General features: G+C 55.7%; 1 protein-coding gene across 5 annotated transcripts in view; it reads left to right on the forward strand.

Moving 5' to 3' along the window:
* The window catches only part of ZNF516 (zinc finger protein 516), a 100177-nt gene that overhangs the window by 66080 nt on the left and 14966 nt on the right, over window positions 1-19131 (forward strand). For 4 of the 5 annotated variants that reach the window (XM_069569148.1, XM_069569150.1, XM_069569147.1 and 1 more), the window contains 3 exons: window positions 8460-9821; window positions 17208-17312; window positions 18029-18096. In XM_069569148.1, coding sequence (XP_069425249.1) covers window positions 8460-9821; window positions 17208-17312; window positions 18029-18096 — 1535 coding nt within the window. The remainder of the gene's footprint in view (window positions 1-8459; window positions 9822-17207; window positions 17313-18028; window positions 18097-19131) is intronic. The other variant, XM_069569151.1, reaches the window with a different exon arrangement.

Raw genomic sequence — 19131 nt, forward strand, 5'->3', positions numbered from 1 at the left:
CCTCTGCCCCTGCCTGCCCTCACCTCCAGACCAGTCTGTGTCGTGCTTCTCAGCCTTTGCTGTTCAGTCACCAAGTCGTGTTAGGCTCTGTGACCCCACAGACTACAGCACGCCAGCCCTCCCTGTCCATCACTAACTCCTGGAGTTTGCCGAAACTCATGTCCATCGAGTCGGTGATGCCATCCAACCATCTTATCCTCTGTTGTCCCCTTCTCCTCCTGCCTTCAATCTTTCCCAGCATCAGGGTCTTCTCAAATGAGTCAGTTCTTCCCATCAGGTGGCCAAAGCATTGGAGCTTCAGCCTCAGCATCAGTCCTTCCAGTGAGAATTCAGGACTGATTTCCTTTAGGACTGACTGCTTGGACCTCCTTGCTGAGCCTACCCTGTCCTACAGACAGGGCTCCAGGTGGAGCCGGAGTCCAGTCCAAGCCCGAGCTGGGCCCCGACACCTTACAGCCCATGCTTGTGACGCCAGCTGCATCGATTGCTCCACGGCTGCGCCGGCCTAGTTGCTGGGGACACATCGCGACCTCTGGTCCCCGGATCTTCTGTGTGGGCAGCACGGATCCTGTTCACACCTGAGCTGTGGGCTGGAGATGTCTTCAGGGAACAGGGGACGGGTGTGCATCGCAGAGTGTGCTGCGGGGCCGCGAGGGTGTGGCTGAACAGACTCTGTGTTCTCCGGGGACCACATTGTGCAAGCATGCACGCACAGGCACGCACACGTATGTGCACACAAACACGTGTATGTGCACACACGCTTGTACACAGTGGTGATCCTGGGATCTTTGAGGCTGGAGGGGGTGGTAGGGCAGTGATCGGGGTCCCCTGGGCTGGCAGTGAGGGAGCGTCCCCGTGTCCAGCTGGCAAGGAAGGAGATGAGGGAAATGTCCACCATGGGCCTTACTTTGCTCCTGCCATTTGCTGAGTTGTGTCTCAGGCAAGTTCCCAGGGGTTGGTCTGTGCCCCTGGATGCTTTGTAGAAGCTCCCAGGAGGGGCAAAAGGCCTGTGTGCTCAGCCTGGCCAGCTGCCCTTGGCAGAGCAGAGAGGGGTGATTTCAGCCTCAGGTCTGGTGCCCCGGGTGTGTTCCGGGACCTCACGGGCGAGCAGGCTGTGTGGGACTTGCGGGGGCCTTAACCTTGTGCAGGGACCCGTGTGGACGCCGGGACCCGTGTGGACGCTCAGCCGTGGAGTTTTTCCCAGATTCTATAAATAGTAGCAAAAATTCCACTTTTTGCAGCTATGTGTTTTAGGTTTGGTGTGTATGTTTCCTGGAAACCCTGAAGTCTCTTGATGTCTGTGAGTAGAATAGGAAGTCGGGACCCTGGGTTCCCACCTGTGTAGCTTGAGGTGGGGCTGGGCTCCACCTTGCTAAGGTGGTCAGGGTGTGGATCAGTATGCTCAGCTTCTACAAATAGCCTCAACACACACACACACACACACACACACACACACTTTCTCCTTTCAAAGAATGGTATATTCACTGGGCTCCGAATTCTGGACTTGGTCATTGTCTGGTTGTGGGAAAGGGAGAGAGTTCTCAGGACTTGAGGGCACGTGGCAGCTACCTGCTGAGCCAGCAGCCGCCCCAGTGGTCCCCCAGCCCAGACACACAGCCGATGTCTTGTGGGAGGCCGCGCCTGCTTGAGCCAATGTCTTGTGGGAGGCTGCGCCTGTGAGAGCCTGTGTGTACAGTGTCCACGTGTGTTGGCTGCGTGTGCTTCTGCGCACGCATGGCGGTGACTATGTAGGGCCGCGTGAGTGCGTGCTCACGGGTCATCTGTGTGCCTGGAGGAGGGAAGGATGGGGACAGACAGACAGATGGAGGGAGCGGGCCGGGTGGTTGCCTGGCAGATACACAGGCTTCGTGTCTTAAAATGAGCTTTGCTCTGGCTTCAGCTCCTCGCCAGGACCAGCGCGTCCCTGCAGTGCCGTGTAAACCGTAAGCCGCCGCACCTGGAGCGAAGCGGAGGCTATCAGTGACGGGTGGTGGAAGCCCAGCAGCCTGGCAGAGGGTTTTTACGTCAGAGCACAGACGTGGCATCGGGGCCTGAGGTTCTGAAAACGGGGTCTAGGTCCCAGAATCTGGACGTCGGATAAGCAGTGACTTTTCAGGTCACTTCCTGTTTCACGTCTTACTGTTGTTCGGGCCTAACTCAGCCGCTCCGGGGAGGATCCGGGGCCCTGTCCCCCAAGGGGCCTCGGGGGCGGGGTCCTGCCCTCGTGTGAGTGCCGGGGGAGAACACAAGTCAGAGGTCACAGGGCAGGCGGAGTGGAGGACGCGGGGTAGCTTCTGGGCCCCGGTGCGTGGCTGGGCTGCTGGCCTTCATCACGGACCTCCGTGAGGGCCACGTGTGTGTGCCGCTCAGCACGTGAACCCAGCCGGAGCACCGCAGTCACCCCTAGGCTTTGTTAGAGAGAGAATGCATTGGTTAGGATTGACCTGTCTGGGGCTGAATGAAAGTGGTGGCCAGCTGTGCGTGTTGCTCCCTGCCCTCCTACCCCTGCTGTTTCTCCGTGCCGGTGGGTGAGTTATTTCAGGCCGGTCGGCTTGCTCCCAGAGCTGCAGGTCCCCGTGGACAGCCCTGGAGGGGACGCTAGGCCAGTGGAGGTGGAGTTGGCCCGGGGGCCCTTTCTTTTGAGTTCAGCTCATAGAATGTTGGAAACCCTTACTTAGCTTTAAACGTTTTTAATTCATAGACTCACGGCTCCTGCTTAGCCAGAGAGCTCCTGGAAAACAATCACAGAAATACGATATTGCAACTCCTTCTTAAAATAGAAATATGACTAAAGGGTTGAGAAAATAAACATTAGTAAGTGGGGCTTTCCCAAGATTGTTCTGTGCGGCATCGGTCCATTGGGGCTGTCATTCTTCGTCTAGATTTTTAAGTAACTGGATAAATTGAAGGGGAGCTTATATAAGTCAAGGGGAAACCCAAAGATATGTATGCAAGAAAGGGGAATATAGTTATTTCCTCTACTTAAAAAGGGGAGAAAATGAAAGCTAAGGTGTGGTACATGAAGAATAAATGTATATATACCTTGACTTTGCATTTTAATTACAAAGTTTAACTACAACCCATTATACTGCAGCCTGCTTGAGAGTCCAGAAACAGTTTAGTGATGTGACTTGGAAAGATTTGGTGCAAATACTAAGTAAAATATAAACTAATTCTTTCCACTCAGTGTCTCTGGTGGGCTGAAACATTTGAAATTTATTATTTATAAAGTAGCTTGAACCCCTCGTGTGAGCAATACAGAAAGTCTCTATTTTGTATTCACACGTGTGTAACCATCAAAGGCTCCAGGACCCCGGTACCCAGCTTCTGGTGGGGATGAGACGACTTGGCAGACAAGCCGGCGCTGCTCAGTTAGCATCCCTGTGGCTCCCTCTGTGGGGTCAGGCTCTGAATTCACAGGTAACCCCGTGTGAGGCCAGGACCACCCTTGTACACGTTGGCTGGAGCCCTAAGAGAAAAGATGAGGAATGAGCCAGGAAGGGGTGTTTCCTGCATACAGTCAGGTTCATGAAATAATAAAATTTTCACTTTGCGGGTGTGTAGGTGACGAGTCCTGCCAAGTGCTACTCGGAAACTGTCCCCGGACCATGCAGCCCCCGCCCCCAATTCTGAGTGCACATTCAGCAGCACTCCAGGAGTGAAAAGAATTTTGATGTTGATGTAGACAGCGGTTCTGTGGGTGGAAAGGCGTGAAAAAGTCAGGCCCCGTCATGTCTGTGTTGGGCCAGATCCGCTGTGAGGTGCCGCTTTTCTGTGCATTTCTGTCCAGAAACTGGACGTTTGACAGTGCTGCCTTACAGTCTGAGCCCCACAGTCCAATGCGGTAGGTCCGTCATTTTAGGTAAGTTCATTTTAGCCAGATCATTCAAGTGCATCACTGGTTTAAAGCCTTGCACATTTTCCCTGAAAATACTGGTGAACTTACTTTAAGACCTTTGGATGAACCCCTTTTATCCATTTCAGGTACGTTCTGTACTTTGAGGAGAAAACTGCGTGACTGTACTGATGCACACTCTAAGCTCTCCGCGTCCCTGCTTGGCTCGCTGGACCTGAATATTCTGTTTAAAGGTCGATGCCGCCGTGGCCCCTTCTGAAAGCCAGGCCGCGCGCGGAGCGCGGGGAGCGCGCGCCCTCTGCTGGCCAGGCCCCCGCACGGCGCCGGAAGCCGCGCCCCTCCCCCGCGGCCGGCGCCGGGCCCCGCGGGCTTTGTTCTGCGGGTCGGCGTGTGTCCGGCGTTGCATCGGAAGGCGGGGCCGAGAAATAGCCCTGGTTTCCTAAAGACCGTCATTATAGTTCTTTCGTAAATGCATAGAATGCGGGTCTTGTATTCTGGGATAGTTAAGTAGCAGAAGAACTTTCCAACCACGCAACTGCTAGTGTGTATCCGCAGTCCCTGTTAGATGTTGGAGGTTTGCAGGCCCCTTCTCTTCTGCAGTCTTGATCCGACCTGGCTCTCTTAAAACGCAAAGGGTGCAGGACACAGGTGGTTTGAGTGGGGTGGGTTCCTTGTAGAGGTGGAAGGGCAGTTCCGGACGCCCTGTCCTTAAGGACGCTTTGGGGAACAAGCTTCCCATGCGAGGCTCCCCTGGGCTCCTTCCTCTCCCTCAGGGACAGTTTAAAATCTGAAGTGATGGAAACACCTTCTTTCGCCAGTTCCTTCAACTTTAACATGCTTCCTTATGGTAATGGACTTACTTTCTATTTGCCTTTGTAAAGTGGAACTATTCAGTATTCTTAAGAGCGTGGGTTTTAAAGTTTGTTTTGTGGTTTCTTTTTATTTTTACATTTGATTGCTGCTGCTGCTGCTGCTAAGTCGCTTCAGTCGTGTCAGACTCTGTGCGACCCCATAGACCTTTGTCAAATGGACAGCTTATAGTTTCCTGTTAGGATTTGGGGTTGAAGGAGGGTGTATAAGGTACATTAGCCATGAAAATGTTAATGAACTTGAATTCTGTTCGCTTCAGCATAGATTTGATCTTTTCAAAAATACATATTTTTGAAAATATGGCCCGAGTGCCATATGGGTATGGTTGTGTCAGTGAGGAAGCAGTAAGTTTTGATTTCTAGAATGTGACTGTTTTATGGTGGGACACACTGCTGTCCATTAACTGGAAGCTTGGGTGGACACGCGAGATAGTTGATCAACCTCTAAAACGCTGACTCTCTAATCTCTGAACAGGAATGTTCTTATGAAAGTTATTTCCCAGATTGCAAGTGTTAACTTTTCTTTTGGCCCCTGGTTCCTTGGTTTAGTCAGAAGTCCTGTATTTAATCTGCAGCTTTTTTTCTTCAGAAATCAAAATCTGGCTTCCAGAGTGCTAAGATATTTATTGAATACATGTTTTTCCATAAACGCAAATAAGTCACAGTTTCGCGAGTTATTTATGTGAATAGATTAATTACTGAAAATGAAAACTTGCCCGCTGCATTCAGTCAGCAGAAAAAGGAGCAGGAACAATGTAGGGAATAAAATATTTGTGTCTAAAATATTTAAGCCTGATTATTCACTTGTCATTGTTCTAGTCCTGTCTGATTTCCTTATCCCTGAGACCTTATTATTAATATTATTATTGTTGTTCACATTGCATGTGTAATGAGTGAGAACCCTTTGAGAAAGCATGCTTGTCTTAAAGAGACACTTTTCTGACTGTAGGACCAAATCGTCCTGGAGAAATACTGGGCCATCAGAAGTGGTTTCTGCGCTGTTCGCTGTGGAAACAAAGCCTGTGCTTTTACAAAGGGCAGTGAGGCTGAGCTGGGACTTTGGCTTTATTGCTGGGGTCCTCTCCGGGCCTGGAAGCCTGGCGATTCCTTGTTTGCTGTGGCCCCTCCTCCCAGCGGCCTCGCAAGTAGGCCAGTTGGTCACGTGTTCTCCTGGGTGCCCTCTGTGATGGCAGACACGCCGCGTGTCTTCGCCCCTCGCTGATTTTCCCTTTATTCTCCCAGAAGGAGAACTTCCCCATCGAACCAGCCCGGGGCAGGGTTTTCAGCATTTCCTTTAATTCACTTGCACAGAAAGCTGATTAAATCGTGTTTGACAATTGAAAAGCCCCATGGATGTTGTAGCTGAAACTTTTTCTTAAATCATTTTTACGTTGTATCCAAGATATGCTGTGATAATGACCATTCTCCCCATTGCGTTTCATTGAGAATCAGTGTTTCTGAGACAGTTTTAGCTGAAATATCTTTTCAGGGACTCTTCCCCGCCCCCTACCCCCAGACACTTGTGTGGTTTTCTCTTTGTTAATTTCTTGCATTTCAGATGGGTAACTCTCAAGTGTCAGTTAAACCGGGATGTGATGTGAAGCGGCTCTCATTTCTCTTACATCATCTTACCTTTTATTCTGCCTTGTGTTTATATTTGTCCCTTTTAAGGCAGGGTAAACCATTATTAAAGAAGGCTCTTTTGAGAAATATTTAAAAACGGATGTTCTTGCTGTCACAAGTGTTTGGTAACTGGTAATAGTTGCAAAAGTTACTGGGAACTCACAGATATTAAAAAATTAAAATAACTGCGGAAATCTCACAATTAGTTTTTACAAAGATGTGTGTATGTGTTTTTTATCTCTCTTGATGAGGAGCTCGGGCCCGTAGCTGTGGCCCCAGGGCGCAGGCTCGGTAGTTGTGATGTCCCGGCTTAGCTGCTCTGAGGCATGTGGGATCTTGCCGGACCAGGGATCAAACCAGGGTCCCTTGCATTGCAAGGTGGATTCCTAACCTCCAGACCACCAGGGAAGCCCTCAAAATTACTTTAAACACAAGAGTTCTTCACTGTGGGAATTCTCAGGCTCGCAGTAGTTGGGATCTTTTATCTTTGTGGGAAGGGTTACTGTGTGTTCCAGACACAGCTCAAATCACTGGAATAATTTGTATTTAGGCTCTTTTCTGTCTCAAGAACCTCCTCACTGTCCCCACCCCCATACACTAGTTTGGTGGGTCTTTTTTTTTTTTTCCCCAGGAAGAGGAACAGCTTGGAAGGGGCATCCTTCCAGCCTCTGGGGTGGGGAGATGCTATTACCTGAGCATGTGGTTTGCTGTCCTCCCTGAGCGCCAGCTGCCATTTAGGGGCGTTTCTGCAAGTGCTGGGCTTCCCAGGTGGCTCAGTGGTAAAGAACCCGCCAGCAATGCAGGAAACGCAAGAGACTCAGGCGCAGTCCTTGGGTGGGGAAGATCCCCTGGGGAAGGAAATGGCAACCCACTGCAGTATTTATTCTTGCCTGGAGGATCCCACGGACAGAGGAGCCTGATGGGCTGCAGTTCATGGGGTCGCAGAGTTGAACATGACTGAGCAATTGAGTGCACGCGTGCACACACATACACACACACACACACACTCTGCAGATATTACATCTGGGTTTTAAGGACGGGAGCAGGGCTGCTAGCCGGATCTCCCACTCAGGCTGTTCCAGGGTAAAGGAAGATAACATAGGGGCTGCAGGGAAGTCTCTTCCGGAGCCCTCTGCTGCTCTGCCGTGTTTTACTGCATCACCATTTGCGTGCACCCCCTCTTTTGGAGAGAAAGTCTGTCTTCTGGACTTGCAGACGTGAAGTCTTTCGGGGACCGATATGAAAAGTTCTAGAAACTTGCTGTGCACGCGAGGCTCAGCTCTTCCCCTTACGAGCCCCTGACCCCAAGGATGGTTCAGCATTTGGAACAGTCAAGCTGAGTTTACCCCAGAGCACCTGCTTCTCCCCCAGCAGCCACTGGACAGGGTCACTCCCATCCTCTGGGCCCCTCCCTGGCCGAGGGTGCAGTGGGTGGGCGAGGGCTCCACCGTCCACCGCGAGGCCTTCCGAAGCTACGCCGCCTGCATGAGCCTCCAGGCAGGCCCTGGGGGGTGGGAGCGGGGTCCCCACTCAGGGAGGGGCACTGTTTCTTCGGGGCACCCCCCCCACCCTGGGAAGCAGGTTGGGGGAGGTGAGGGGAGGGATGGCGAAACCTGGGCTTACAGAACAGTCACGGGGCCCATCCTGGGCCAGACCAGTGGTCCATAGTTTCTGAAGCAGTTGTAGGCTCCCTGGGGGTGCACTGGGGGGAGAACACTCTTTCCTGGCCCTGCTTCTGTGTGACCATGGGCTGAAAGTTGTGGAAAGCCCCAAATGTCATAAAGAATTAAGTGCTAATTTCTGTGTTTTGATACAGCTGGTCCCTGTCTGTTAACTAGTGGTGATGTAGTTACATGTCACTAGATAGGCAGCTGTGTTATCTTCCTTTGCATTCTACTGAGTCACTTAATTGAGAAATAAATAATGCTGGTTTGCCCTCAAGTTTGGTCTGCCCTTAAGAGAAAGCTGCTGATCCATCCGGGCACTGGATTGCACTGTTCCTGAGCTCCAGCGGCTCCCCTCTGCGGGGCACAGGGCAGTTTGGGTGAGCTCAGCGACCTCTGGTCCTGATGAGGAACACTAACATCACACTTTGCGTTTTGATCCTCCAGGGGCAGAGCCACACCGCTGCTGCTTCCCAGAAGACGTCTCCTTGGCTGCGCTCTCCAACGGAGACCAAAGTCACACACTTGGAAACAGCCCATCAGGAAGAGTGGCCGGGGAGCTTGGCACAGGGATCGCGGCCCGCGTGTCCGTGCTTGAAAGCAGCAGCAGAGACGCTCCCAGGAGACCTGAGCCGCCTCGGTGTTCTGTGGACTTGAAGACACCAGCGTGTGGCCCCCAGCAGGAGGGCCCGGGCCCCAGGGACGCGGCTGACATCCCTTCATGCCCAGCCCAGGCGGCGGGTCTGCAGCCGCCCTCTGAGAGCCAGGCCACCTACCCCCGGGAGAGGCCGCCCGATTTGCACACCAAGGAGCACCCCACGGCGAAGCGGGCGCCAGCCCCAGACCTGGTCCCGCTGGACCTGAGTGAGCGGTCCTCGCGGGACGATCCCGGCCGCCGGGAGCCGGCCTCCTCGCTGCAGGCGGCGCTGGCCGTGCACCCGTGTCCCTACTGCAGCCATAAGACCTACTACCCCGAGGTACTCTGGATGCACAAGCGTGTCTGGCACCGGGTCAGCGGCCAGGCCATGGCCCCGCAGTGGACTCAGCCCAACGGCTACAAGAGCATCAGGAGCAACCTGGTGTTCCTGGCCCGGAGCGGACGCACGGGCCCCCCGCCCGCCCTCGGGGGCAAGGAGTGCCAGCCTCTGCCCATCGCCCGGTTCACCCGCACCCAGGTGCCAGGCGGGGTCCCGGGCCCCAAAGGCAGCCCCTCGCCCCTGGGGGTGCCCACGAAAGCTGCCGGCCTGCCCCGGAGCAAGGAGGGACACCCCGGGGCACCCTGTGCGCTCTGGACGGCCGGCCCCGACGGGACTCGGCAGACCCGGCCTGGCCCTGGCCCGGAGCAGCCTCCGCCCAGGCCCAAACAGGAGACCAGCCCCAGACCCGGGCCCGCGGGAGGCAGCGGGGGCTTCAGCAGCAGCGCTACCCCGACGCCCACTGTTATCACCCGGGCGGGCCCCCAGGCCCCTGCCAGCAGCAGGCAGGGGGCGGGCCTCGGGCCCCCAAATAAGCACAGTGCCCCAGACCCCCCCAAAGCCAAATTCAGCCCTCAGCCTCAGGGTCAGCCGCACGGGAAAGGCGACGGGGGCACCCCTCTACCTCCCCGGGAGCCCCCCTCCAAGGCCGGCTCCAGAGGGCCCGCAGCCCCTCAGGGCCCACCCGCCCCGCACCCCGTCAAGCAGGAGCCGGCGTCCGAGGGCCCCGAGAAGCGCCTGGACCTCCTCAGCATCTTCAAGACATACATCCCGAAGGACCTGGCTTCCCTTTACCAGAGCTGGGGTGCCAGCAGCCCTGTGCTCGAGCGCAGAGGTGAGAGCTGCGGTCCCGCCTGCCCGCCCCAGGACCTCAGGGAGCCCCCTGCATCCCTGGGACCTCAGGGAGCCCCCGCCTGCCTGCACCCGGGACCTCAGCGGGAGTCCCCCGCCCCACCTGGACCTCAGGGAGCCCCCACCCCCCTGGACCTCAGGGAGCCCCCACCCCCTGGACCTCAGGGAGCCCCCACCTGCCCACACCCGGGACCTCAGCGGGAGCCCCCCGCCCCACGTGGACCTCAGGGAGCCCCCACCCCCCTGGACCTCAGGGAGCCCCCACCCCCCTGGACCTCAGGGAGCCCCCGCCTGCCCACACCCGGGATCTCAGGGGGAGCCCCCAGCCCCAGGGACCTCAGGGAGCCCCCCGCAGCCCCGGGACCTCAGCGGGAGCCCCCCGCATCCCCGGGACCTCAGGGAGCCCCCACCTGCCCGCACCTCCGGGACCTCAGGGAGCCCTCCGCCCCCCTGGGACCTCAGGGGGAGCCCCCCTTGGACCTCAGGGAGCCCCCACCCCCCTGGAACTCAGGGAGCCCCCACACCCCTGGACCTCAGGGAGTCCCCACCCCCCTGGACCTCAGGGAGTCCCCGCCTGCCCATACCCAGGACCTCAGGGGGAGCCCCCTGCCCCCGGGACCTCAGGGAGCCCCCCACCCCCTTGGACCTCAGGGAGTCCCCCGTCTGCCTGCCCCTGGGACCTCAGGGAGCCCCCCGCACCCCCCAGGACCTCAGGGAGTCCCCGCCTGCCCGCCCCTGGGACCTCAGGGAGCCCCCCGCACCCCCGGGACCTCAGGGGGAGCCCCCAGCCCCCCCGGACCTCAGGGAGCCCCCTGTTTGCTCCCACCGGGACCTCAGGGAGCACCCGCCTCCCCCAGGATCTCAGGGTGAGCCCCCCGCCTGGCTGACGACCTCAGGGGAGCCCCCCACCTGCCCTCCCGCTCGGGGACCTCAGGAAGCCCCCCACCCCCTCAGGGAGCCCCTGCCTGCCCACCCCCGGGACCTTAGGGAGTCCCTCACACCCTGAGACTTCAGAGTGAGCCCCCCACCTGCCCTCCCGCTCGGGGACCTCAGGAAGCCCCCCACCCCCTCAGGGAGTCCCTGCCTGCCCACCCCCAGGGACCCCAGGGAGCCCCCACCCCCCTGGGACCTCAGGGAGCCCCATCCCTCCAGGACCTCAGGGAGCCCCCCGCCTGCCCGCCCCCAGGACCTCAGGGAGCCCCTCACACCCTGGGACTTCAGGGTGAGCCCCCTGCCTGCCCGCCCCTGGGACCTCAGGGAGCCCCACGACCCCAGGACCTCAGGGAGCCCCCGCCTGCCCGCCCCCCCTGACGACCTGAGGGGGAGCCCCCTTCCCCCCCCACAAGGCCCTCAGGGGAGCCCACCCGCCCGGGGCACTCAGGGAGCCCCCTCTGTAGAAGGCCGTGGGCTGCCTGCCTGCTGGGTCTGGGTCCTTAGGCAGCTGGCCTGGCCGCTGTGCGCTCCGGCCCTGCGCGTGGGTGTGGGTGCTTGCTTTCCCGTGCCCCTGCCTGCCCTCTGGGGGCCGGGGCACTTGGCTTTGGGCCCCCTGCTCCTGCGACACCCTTGCACCCCAGTCACGTCTCCTCGATGCTGAGCAGGCGGCCTCCAGGGTGCGTCCCCACTCGGCCATTTTCAGCAAGCGTCAGTAGACATCCACCGCCTCCCGTCTCTGCAGAGACGGGACGTCCACTTGAAGAGACTGTTCATGCTTTGCCTTTATGCGTTTGTAATTCTAACAGGGCACGTCAGTCCGCAGGGTGTTAAGTGGAGCCTCTGGAGAGCAGGAATGTGCCTTACATGGTTTGGGGAGTTGACGTGCGCTAAAATTCTGGAAAAAAATTATGCCTCATATCATTGTCTTCGTATCTCCCCAGTGTCTCAGAACTGATGCTTCTTGTTGTTGTTCAGTTGCCTAGTCGTGTACGACTCTTTGAGACCCCACACCAGGCTTCCCTGTCCTTCACCATCTCCCAGAGCTTGCTCAGACTCATGTCCATTGAGTCGGTGGCCATCCGTCACCTATTACTGATAATAATTAGCAATTGCAGCAAGTTTGCCAGCTCCATGGAACACCCGCATGGGACCCGACGCCCTTGTTCTCGATTATGAATTGAAAGGACTTTCCTGGCAGTCCAGCGGTTAATCCTCTGCACCTCCACTGGGGCAGGCAAGAGTTCGATCCCTGGCTGGGGAATGAAGGTCCTGCACGCCCCATGGTGTGGCCAGAAAAGAAGGAAAGTTTAAAAATAAAACTCTGGGGCTTCCTAGGTGGCGCTAGTGGTAAAGAATCCACCTGCCCACGCAGGAGACGTGAGAGACGTGGGTTCCATCCCTGGGTTGGGAAGATCCCCTGGAGGAGGAAAAAGCAACCCACTCTGGTATCCTTGCCTGGAAAATCCCGTGGACAGAAGAGCCTGGTGGGCTACTGTCCCTGGGGTTGCAGAGTCAGACACGCACGCACCAGCTTCACATTCTCAGCAGTGTGTCCGAGAAGTGCAGGTCATTTGCTCTGAGATGGAGTAAAGGTGTGTAGGTTGGCCCTTTGCGTCTCACGCGACCTCAGTTCTTAGATCGGGTTCTCGTGGCCCCTGAAGCAGAGAGGACTCAGACACAGATGACAGTGAGTTCTGTGGGCACTGTGTCCCTGGTTGCCTTCTCCCCTCCGTCCAGGGCTTCCTGGAGTCTGTCCCCTGACCCTGCATTTGCACCGGTGTTGAAGTGACTCCCACTTAGTAAACCACACTTGAGCTTCACGTGTTGCATCCCACGGCCCGCAGGACTCTGCTCCAAACCTGCCAGTCGGCGCCTGGTGAGCGGCAAACACACCCGCTTCCTGAGGCTCTTATGCTGCTTCCGGGCCTGCTGTGTTGCCTCTTCCCCCGAAAAGGAGACTCGAATTCTGAGTTAAGGTTTAGAGAACTTCAGATAACAGAATTTGAAGTACCAGTAGCCTGGAATGTTTTCCTTAAGATTTTTAAAATGAACCATTCTAAGGCTTTCCCCCCTTAAACAGAGGTTCCATGTTTATCTTTTAAAGTGAAAAATGCTAAGTCGTCGTGAAGCCTCTTGGCTCGCTCTTGGATGTTTCACTCTTCTCATGGATGCACTGAAATATGTCAGGTGTGAGGGCAAATTCACGGTGTTTTTGTTCACCCTGGTTTGGGCTTCTTTAGGTGCGTGCATGCTAAGCCGCTTCAGTTGTGTCTGACTTTCTGTGACTCTTTGGACGGTAGCCCACCAGGCTGCTCTGTCTGTGGAATTCTCCAGGCAAGGATACTGGTGGGAGTTGCCATTCCTTCTCCAGGGGATCTCCCTGACCCAGGGATGGAAACCAGGCCTCCCGAATTGCGGGCAGATTGTTTACAATCTGACTGTGCAGATTGTGTACAGTCTTTTACATCATAAAAGCATTTATGATGCTTTTAAAGTGTTGCGGCTGCAGGGAAACCCAGCAGGCGTGGCAAAGTCTCATTTTAGAGCAGTGAACAGGACAGTGGTGTTTCCTGTGATGGAGACGTTATCTACTGTTGCAGCTTGGGAACCGCCTCCCAACAATTATGTCATCAACACGTTGCTGGATTGGCAGTGACTGAACTGTTGCAGTTCTGGTGTCCACTCCTTGTTCAGCGCCCAGTGTTCTTTTTCCTTGAGTACATATGTGTTTGACCTTGGCATCAGGAATCTAGAATCTTGGCTAATTCGTCTCCATTCCAGATAATCTTGCAGTTCAGTTCAGCCACTCAGTCGTGTCCAGCTCTTTGTGACCCCATGGGCTACAGCATGCCAGGCTTCCCTGTCCATCACCAACTCTAGGAGCTTGCTCAAACTCATGTCCATCGAGTCAGTGATGCCATCCAACCATCTCATCCTCTATCGTCCCCTTCTCTTCCCACCTTCAATCTTTCCCAGCATCAAGGTCTTTTCCAATGAGTCAGTTCTTCGCATCAGGTGGCCAGAGTATTGGAGTTTCAGCTTCAGCATCAGTCCTTCCAGTGAATATTCAGGGCTGATCTCCTTTAGGGTTCCTTCGAAGATAGTCTTCGTAACTGTCCTACTCCAGGAGTCCCGGGACTTTGGGGGTATTATGCTGTCCTCTGACTCAGTTTTTGTGTATTTCCCTATGGGATTTGATCTGTGGGGTGAGGATCGCAGCTTCCCACCCCGGGATTGCTGCTAGCATCAGCTGGTAGTGGGGGAGATGGAAACGTGCAGAAGGGAATTTTATGAACGGAGAGGAACTCATCTGTTGTGGACATGAGATCGGTCCTTGCGGAGCTGGAGGTGTGATTGTGTGATTCTTCAGGGACGAATCGCCTTGACGTAGAATGTTGCACTCAGGCGATGCCTCGACAGCATCGAGGTTTTCTGAGGTTGAGAGAGGATGCTCAGAGAGCTTCTCCCCACCTGTGTTTTGACCAAATGATGTCTGTGTAGAAATGAATGGTCTGGAAGTTCTGCCAAAAGAGAAAAGATATCACACGGGGACAGTCACCGTCACTTCCCTTAGGGCTTGAAGCCTAATCGTTTAAGGATGAAAAGAGCCACGTTTTCTGTGATCGTTCTGCAGTGTAGATCCCCGGTCTGGAAATGGTATGAGGGTAGCATGAATGGCTTGTGGACAGAATAAGTCGTAAAGTAATACATTATCTGCATATCCGGACTTTGTATCCAGCCTGCAGTAGACGATGACATGGATTTTAGAATAAAAACACTGAAAATAAAAGAATAGGGTAATTCCAGACAGGATAATATATAAAGTCTTTCTTGGTGGGACTTTAAGAAAGAATCTCTTTTATGCCTGAGACTCGTTGCTCGGGTGACAGTGGAAGAGGTGGGCTTCCTTTGTGTGCATCATGGTAGAGTCTCTGCAGGGCCCTTCTCCTTGCAGGGGCCAGGGCACCTCACAGCATAATGAACTTGAATGAGAGTTGGCAGCGCTTTGGGGGCAAGTCTGCAGGTGCCCCCCAAGAGCCGCCAGGCCTCTCCCTTTGCTTCCTGAGCCCACTTTATACACAACTTTACTTCTGAGGTCAGAGTGTCAGAGCCGCTTGCTCACCAGGTAGCCTTCAATTCAAATGAAGTGTGTAACCTTTCTTACTAGCTCAGAATTTTGGAGTAGCTTGGGCATAATATTATTGAACATAAAGGGCAAGGGTCTTTTCTTTAAAAAGTAGGGAGAAAATGATATGATAGGATGCATGGGAGAATCTGTGTGGGCGTGCGTGTGTGTGCGTGCGTGTGTGTGCGTGTGTGTGTGCGCGCGTGTGTGCGTGTGTGAGTGCGTGTGTGTGTGCGCAGGTATGTGTGTGCATACTTAAGGAAACCAGAATGGGTCAGTGGGTACACGAGCTCAGGGGTGGGTACAAAACCTTATTATCCTGCTTTTTCTGCTGCTGGTTTGGAATTACTTAGAAGAAAAGCATCACAGTGGTGTGGTTTCTCATGTTGTCAGGATTAGCTGCAGAGCCCGCTTGAGGAGGGTTCACCATCAGTGGGTGACCCGGAGGTGTATTGAAGACCTACCCTTTGGGGAAATCTGGGCACCGATGGGCGTTGTCCCTGAGGGTCTTCACGGCGCCCAGGGGACGGTGCTCATAGTGAACGGCAGGGAGGAGCAGAAGCACTGGTCAAGCTGATTTTCTTGGGCCAGAATCGGAGGAGGGAGCGGCTGTCCTAAGTGGCTGAGCTGCTGGCAGAAGGCGTCTTAACGCTGCCATGCTTGGAAGGACCGGGGAGTCCAGCACCCTTAGGAGCCCCCTCTTGAGCCCATCAGTCGGTCATCCAGGGACGTCCTCCTCAGCTTTCCGTCCCGCCCCAGCTTGATCAGAGAGCCAGGGACGAGGCGAGTGGGCCCAGCACAGGAGCCCGTGGCTCCCGGGGCTGGCTGCCCTGTGGCAGCCACGTCTGCCTGGGAACTGGGGACCCCGTCTCGTCAGGAAGGGATCTTTCATTGGTGACGGGACAGGTGGGTTAAAACATGAGCCGTCATTTTCCTAACGTCCCTGAAGGAGTCTGTGGGAAGCTGAGAACTTTGTGGGCAGATTCTTCTGTTTCTTGGAAACTCACATTCATGACTTGTCCCACAAGAAATCTGCCAGGATCTGCTCTGCAGTTCACAAATTTCCTTGGCTGTTATCTCATAAACGGTATCTGGGCTTCCCCGGTGGCGCTAGTGGTAAAGAACCCACTTGCCAGTGCAGGGGATGGAAGACATAGGGGTTTGATCCCTGGGTTGGGAAGATCCTCTGGAGAAGGAAATGGCAACCGCCTGCAGTATTCTTGCCTGGAGAATCCTGTGGACAGAGGGCAAGTAGCATTAATTCTATATTATCTTTGTATGCTGTCTCTTCTGACTTAGGACGAGAAGCGTGATTTGGTTTCAGATAATTTAGCAAAGACCCTCGGTCATCCTTGCACTCGCCTTTTGCATTCAAATGTCAGGCTCGGTGCAGAAATGCTCAGCTCAGGGAACATCATTTTAAAAAATTTTGCTGTCATAGGCATAACTTTTTCTAGGTAGTATTTTTGATTTTTGTCTTCCTATTGAATTGAGATACCATTGACCCATTGGTGGGGAAGGTCAGGCTCCCGGAAGTGGTTTGGAAGCTAATATTACATGAAAAATTAGCCCTTTCTTCAGAGTGTGTGTGTGCTAAGTCACTCAGTCATGTCCAGCTCTTTGCGACCCCATGGACTGTAGCCTGCCAGGCTCCTCTGTGCAAGGGATTCTCCAGGCAAGAATACTGGAGTGGGTGGCCATTTCCTCCTCCAGGGGACCTTCCCAACCCAGGGATTGAACCCACGTCTCCTGCATTGCAGGCGGATCCTTTATCCACTGAGCCACCGGGGAAGCCCCTACTCTCAAACAGAAAAGGCAGGCAAACAAAAAAGCGTCTTCTGCCTCCTTTCCTAACAAAAGCCGGGTGTCTTTGAGGGACAGGAGGAACGGAGGTCAGTGCTCAAGCCCAGCCTCCTTGTAGGTGTCCCGTCTGCGCTCTGCCCACTGCACAGGGCGTGGAGAGACGGGGTGGGGGGCGGGTGGGCCACAGCTCTCAGGTGTGTGGCGTTGCTGCGGGGTCCGGGCTAGCCCTGCGTCTGGCCCCTCAGCTGTCTGGCTGCGTCACCCCGTTGGCAGATGCGAGGCAAGCTGTCTGGCTGCGTCACCCGGTTGGCAGATGCAGGGCACCCACAGCCCAGGCCCCGCCCGCCCGAGGTCGCATCATGGGGGTGGCATTTACCTCGTATCCTGTGCGCCCTCTCTGTCCTGGCGGAGGGCCTGGGGGTGCCTCCCGTCAGGGCTCAGAGGAACTAACGATGCTTGCCTCTCGCCCCCTCTCTCCCCGCTCCCCGCACCTGCACCACCCCCCAGGGACGCTCCGGACGCAGGCCCACCAGGGAGACTTCATCTGTGTGGAGTGTGGGAAGAGCTTCCACCAGCCCAGCCACCTGCGGGCGCACATGCGGGCTCACACAGGTACGCCCGCGGACCCCGGGGCCTGGGACGCAGCCTCTAGTTCCCGGGGTCCAGCCCCGGTCGTGGGGGGGCCGGGGTCATGCTCTAGACTCTGCATTCAGCCCCTCCGCCTGAAACAGCTTTGCCCCTGCATCCAAGTGCCCTGTGGTTTGATCAGCCTGTTTTGCAAAAGCTGCATTTTAATTGCATGCTGCCACCATGCATTTTAATTGCATGCTGCGTCCGTTGGCATGACGCACGCTGGCTCTTTGCTGGCCGGCACCGGCTGGCCTGGGCACTGGGCGGTGCTGAGTGGCACGTTCTCTCGGCCTGTGAGCAGAGAGCTGGCCTGCGACAGCGGCGTATGTGTAGCAGGGACACTGCATGGCGGGGGCGGGCCCCGGTGCCCCCTCTGATATGCAGGGTGTATCCATATCTGGAGGGTCTGATGCGCAGTGACAGGCCCCCGAGGGGGGTGGGGGGGGCCTCTGCACGCCCCCGCTAATTAATGCTGTCCCTGGTGGGGTGCTGCGTGGTGAAGCCTGAATTTAAAAGGGCACTGGCCCCAGGCAGCGTTTTCCGTCTCTCAGCATAAGTGTTATGGTAAATTGCTATTTCCCGGCCACAGGCTGGGCTGGCGTCTTTTTTGCCTGTGAGTGTTCAGTCTGTGCGGGGTGCGCATCCCGGGCGACAGGAAGCTCGGGTCAGCCTGCTGATGCGCGTCCTTGTCCCCACAGTGCTGTTCGAGTCTAACGGCCTCCGAGGTGCTGACGCCCACACCACCTCCGCAGACGCCCCCAAACAAGTAGGTCTCCCCTCTCCCCGGGGCTGTGGGTTTCCACGTGGTAGCTGGGAAAGGGTGTCACCGTGGTCCTCAGGGTACCATGCGGTGTTTGACCAGGTGGGCAAGTAGCTCTTCGCTGCTCTGAATCAGAACCCAGCCCTGCCAAGCGGTCCGGGGGTGGCTGATAGTCCCAGAAGCTCCCGGGGCCGTGAATGACACAGCTGGGGGTCCATACAGCTGCGTGGGGTCCTGTTGGGGGTGATGAAAAGCTCTAAAAGTCAGACTTTTCCACTTGGGATGTTTTGCCTGGAAGTTACGACTTGAGACCAAGTTATGCTTCCCCTCCCGTTTTGAGAATCCTTTTCTTTTTTTTTTTTAATTTGTATCAGAGTGTAATTGGTGTTGGTTTCTGCTGCGCTGCAAAGTGAATCACTATAGGTATATCCCCTCTCTTTGGATTCCTTCACATAGGGCACCACAGAGCACTGAGTTAGATGGTGGTTTCTGGGCTGTGCAGCGATTTCTCATTAGCTCCCTGTCTTATACAGTGTCAATGGTGTGTGCGTGTCCGTCCCAGTCTCCCGGCTCATCCCACCTGCCTGGGTATCATATGTCCGGTTTCTACATCTGTGACTCTGTTTCTGCTTTGCACAGAAGTTCATCTGTGCGGTTTCTCTAGATTCCAGACACAGGCGCTGCTTGCCGCCGTCTCTCTCTGGCTTCCTTCCGTCTGTGTGACCGGCTCTGGGTCCATCCTCTCGGTCCCTGCAGATGTCTTTACTTCAGAATCGCGTTTCTGAATCGCTCCGTAAGAAGCCTGCTGCTGAGTCTGGTCTCCCGTGGTTTCGCCCTTGTCCTGATTTGATTCTTTGTTAAGCACGCCACCGACTCAGCCAGAATGCATAATGCACGCGTGTGCGTGTGTATAGGCCTTGAGTTACCATGGATGTGTGGCTTTCGTGTGTAAACCGTTCAGTCTGCAGAGTGTGGCGGCCTCCTGGGTGCGGTGACAGTGGAGTCCAGCGTGCAGCTCTGAGGTCGGGAGGCCCGTGCGCT

Source organism: Ovis canadensis, chromosome 23 (assembly GCF_042477335.2).
Source record: "Ovis canadensis isolate MfBH-ARS-UI-01 breed Bighorn chromosome 23, ARS-UI_OviCan_v2, whole genome shotgun sequence".
NCBI classification, from domain to species: Eukaryota; Metazoa; Chordata; class Mammalia; order Artiodactyla; family Bovidae; genus Ovis; species Ovis canadensis.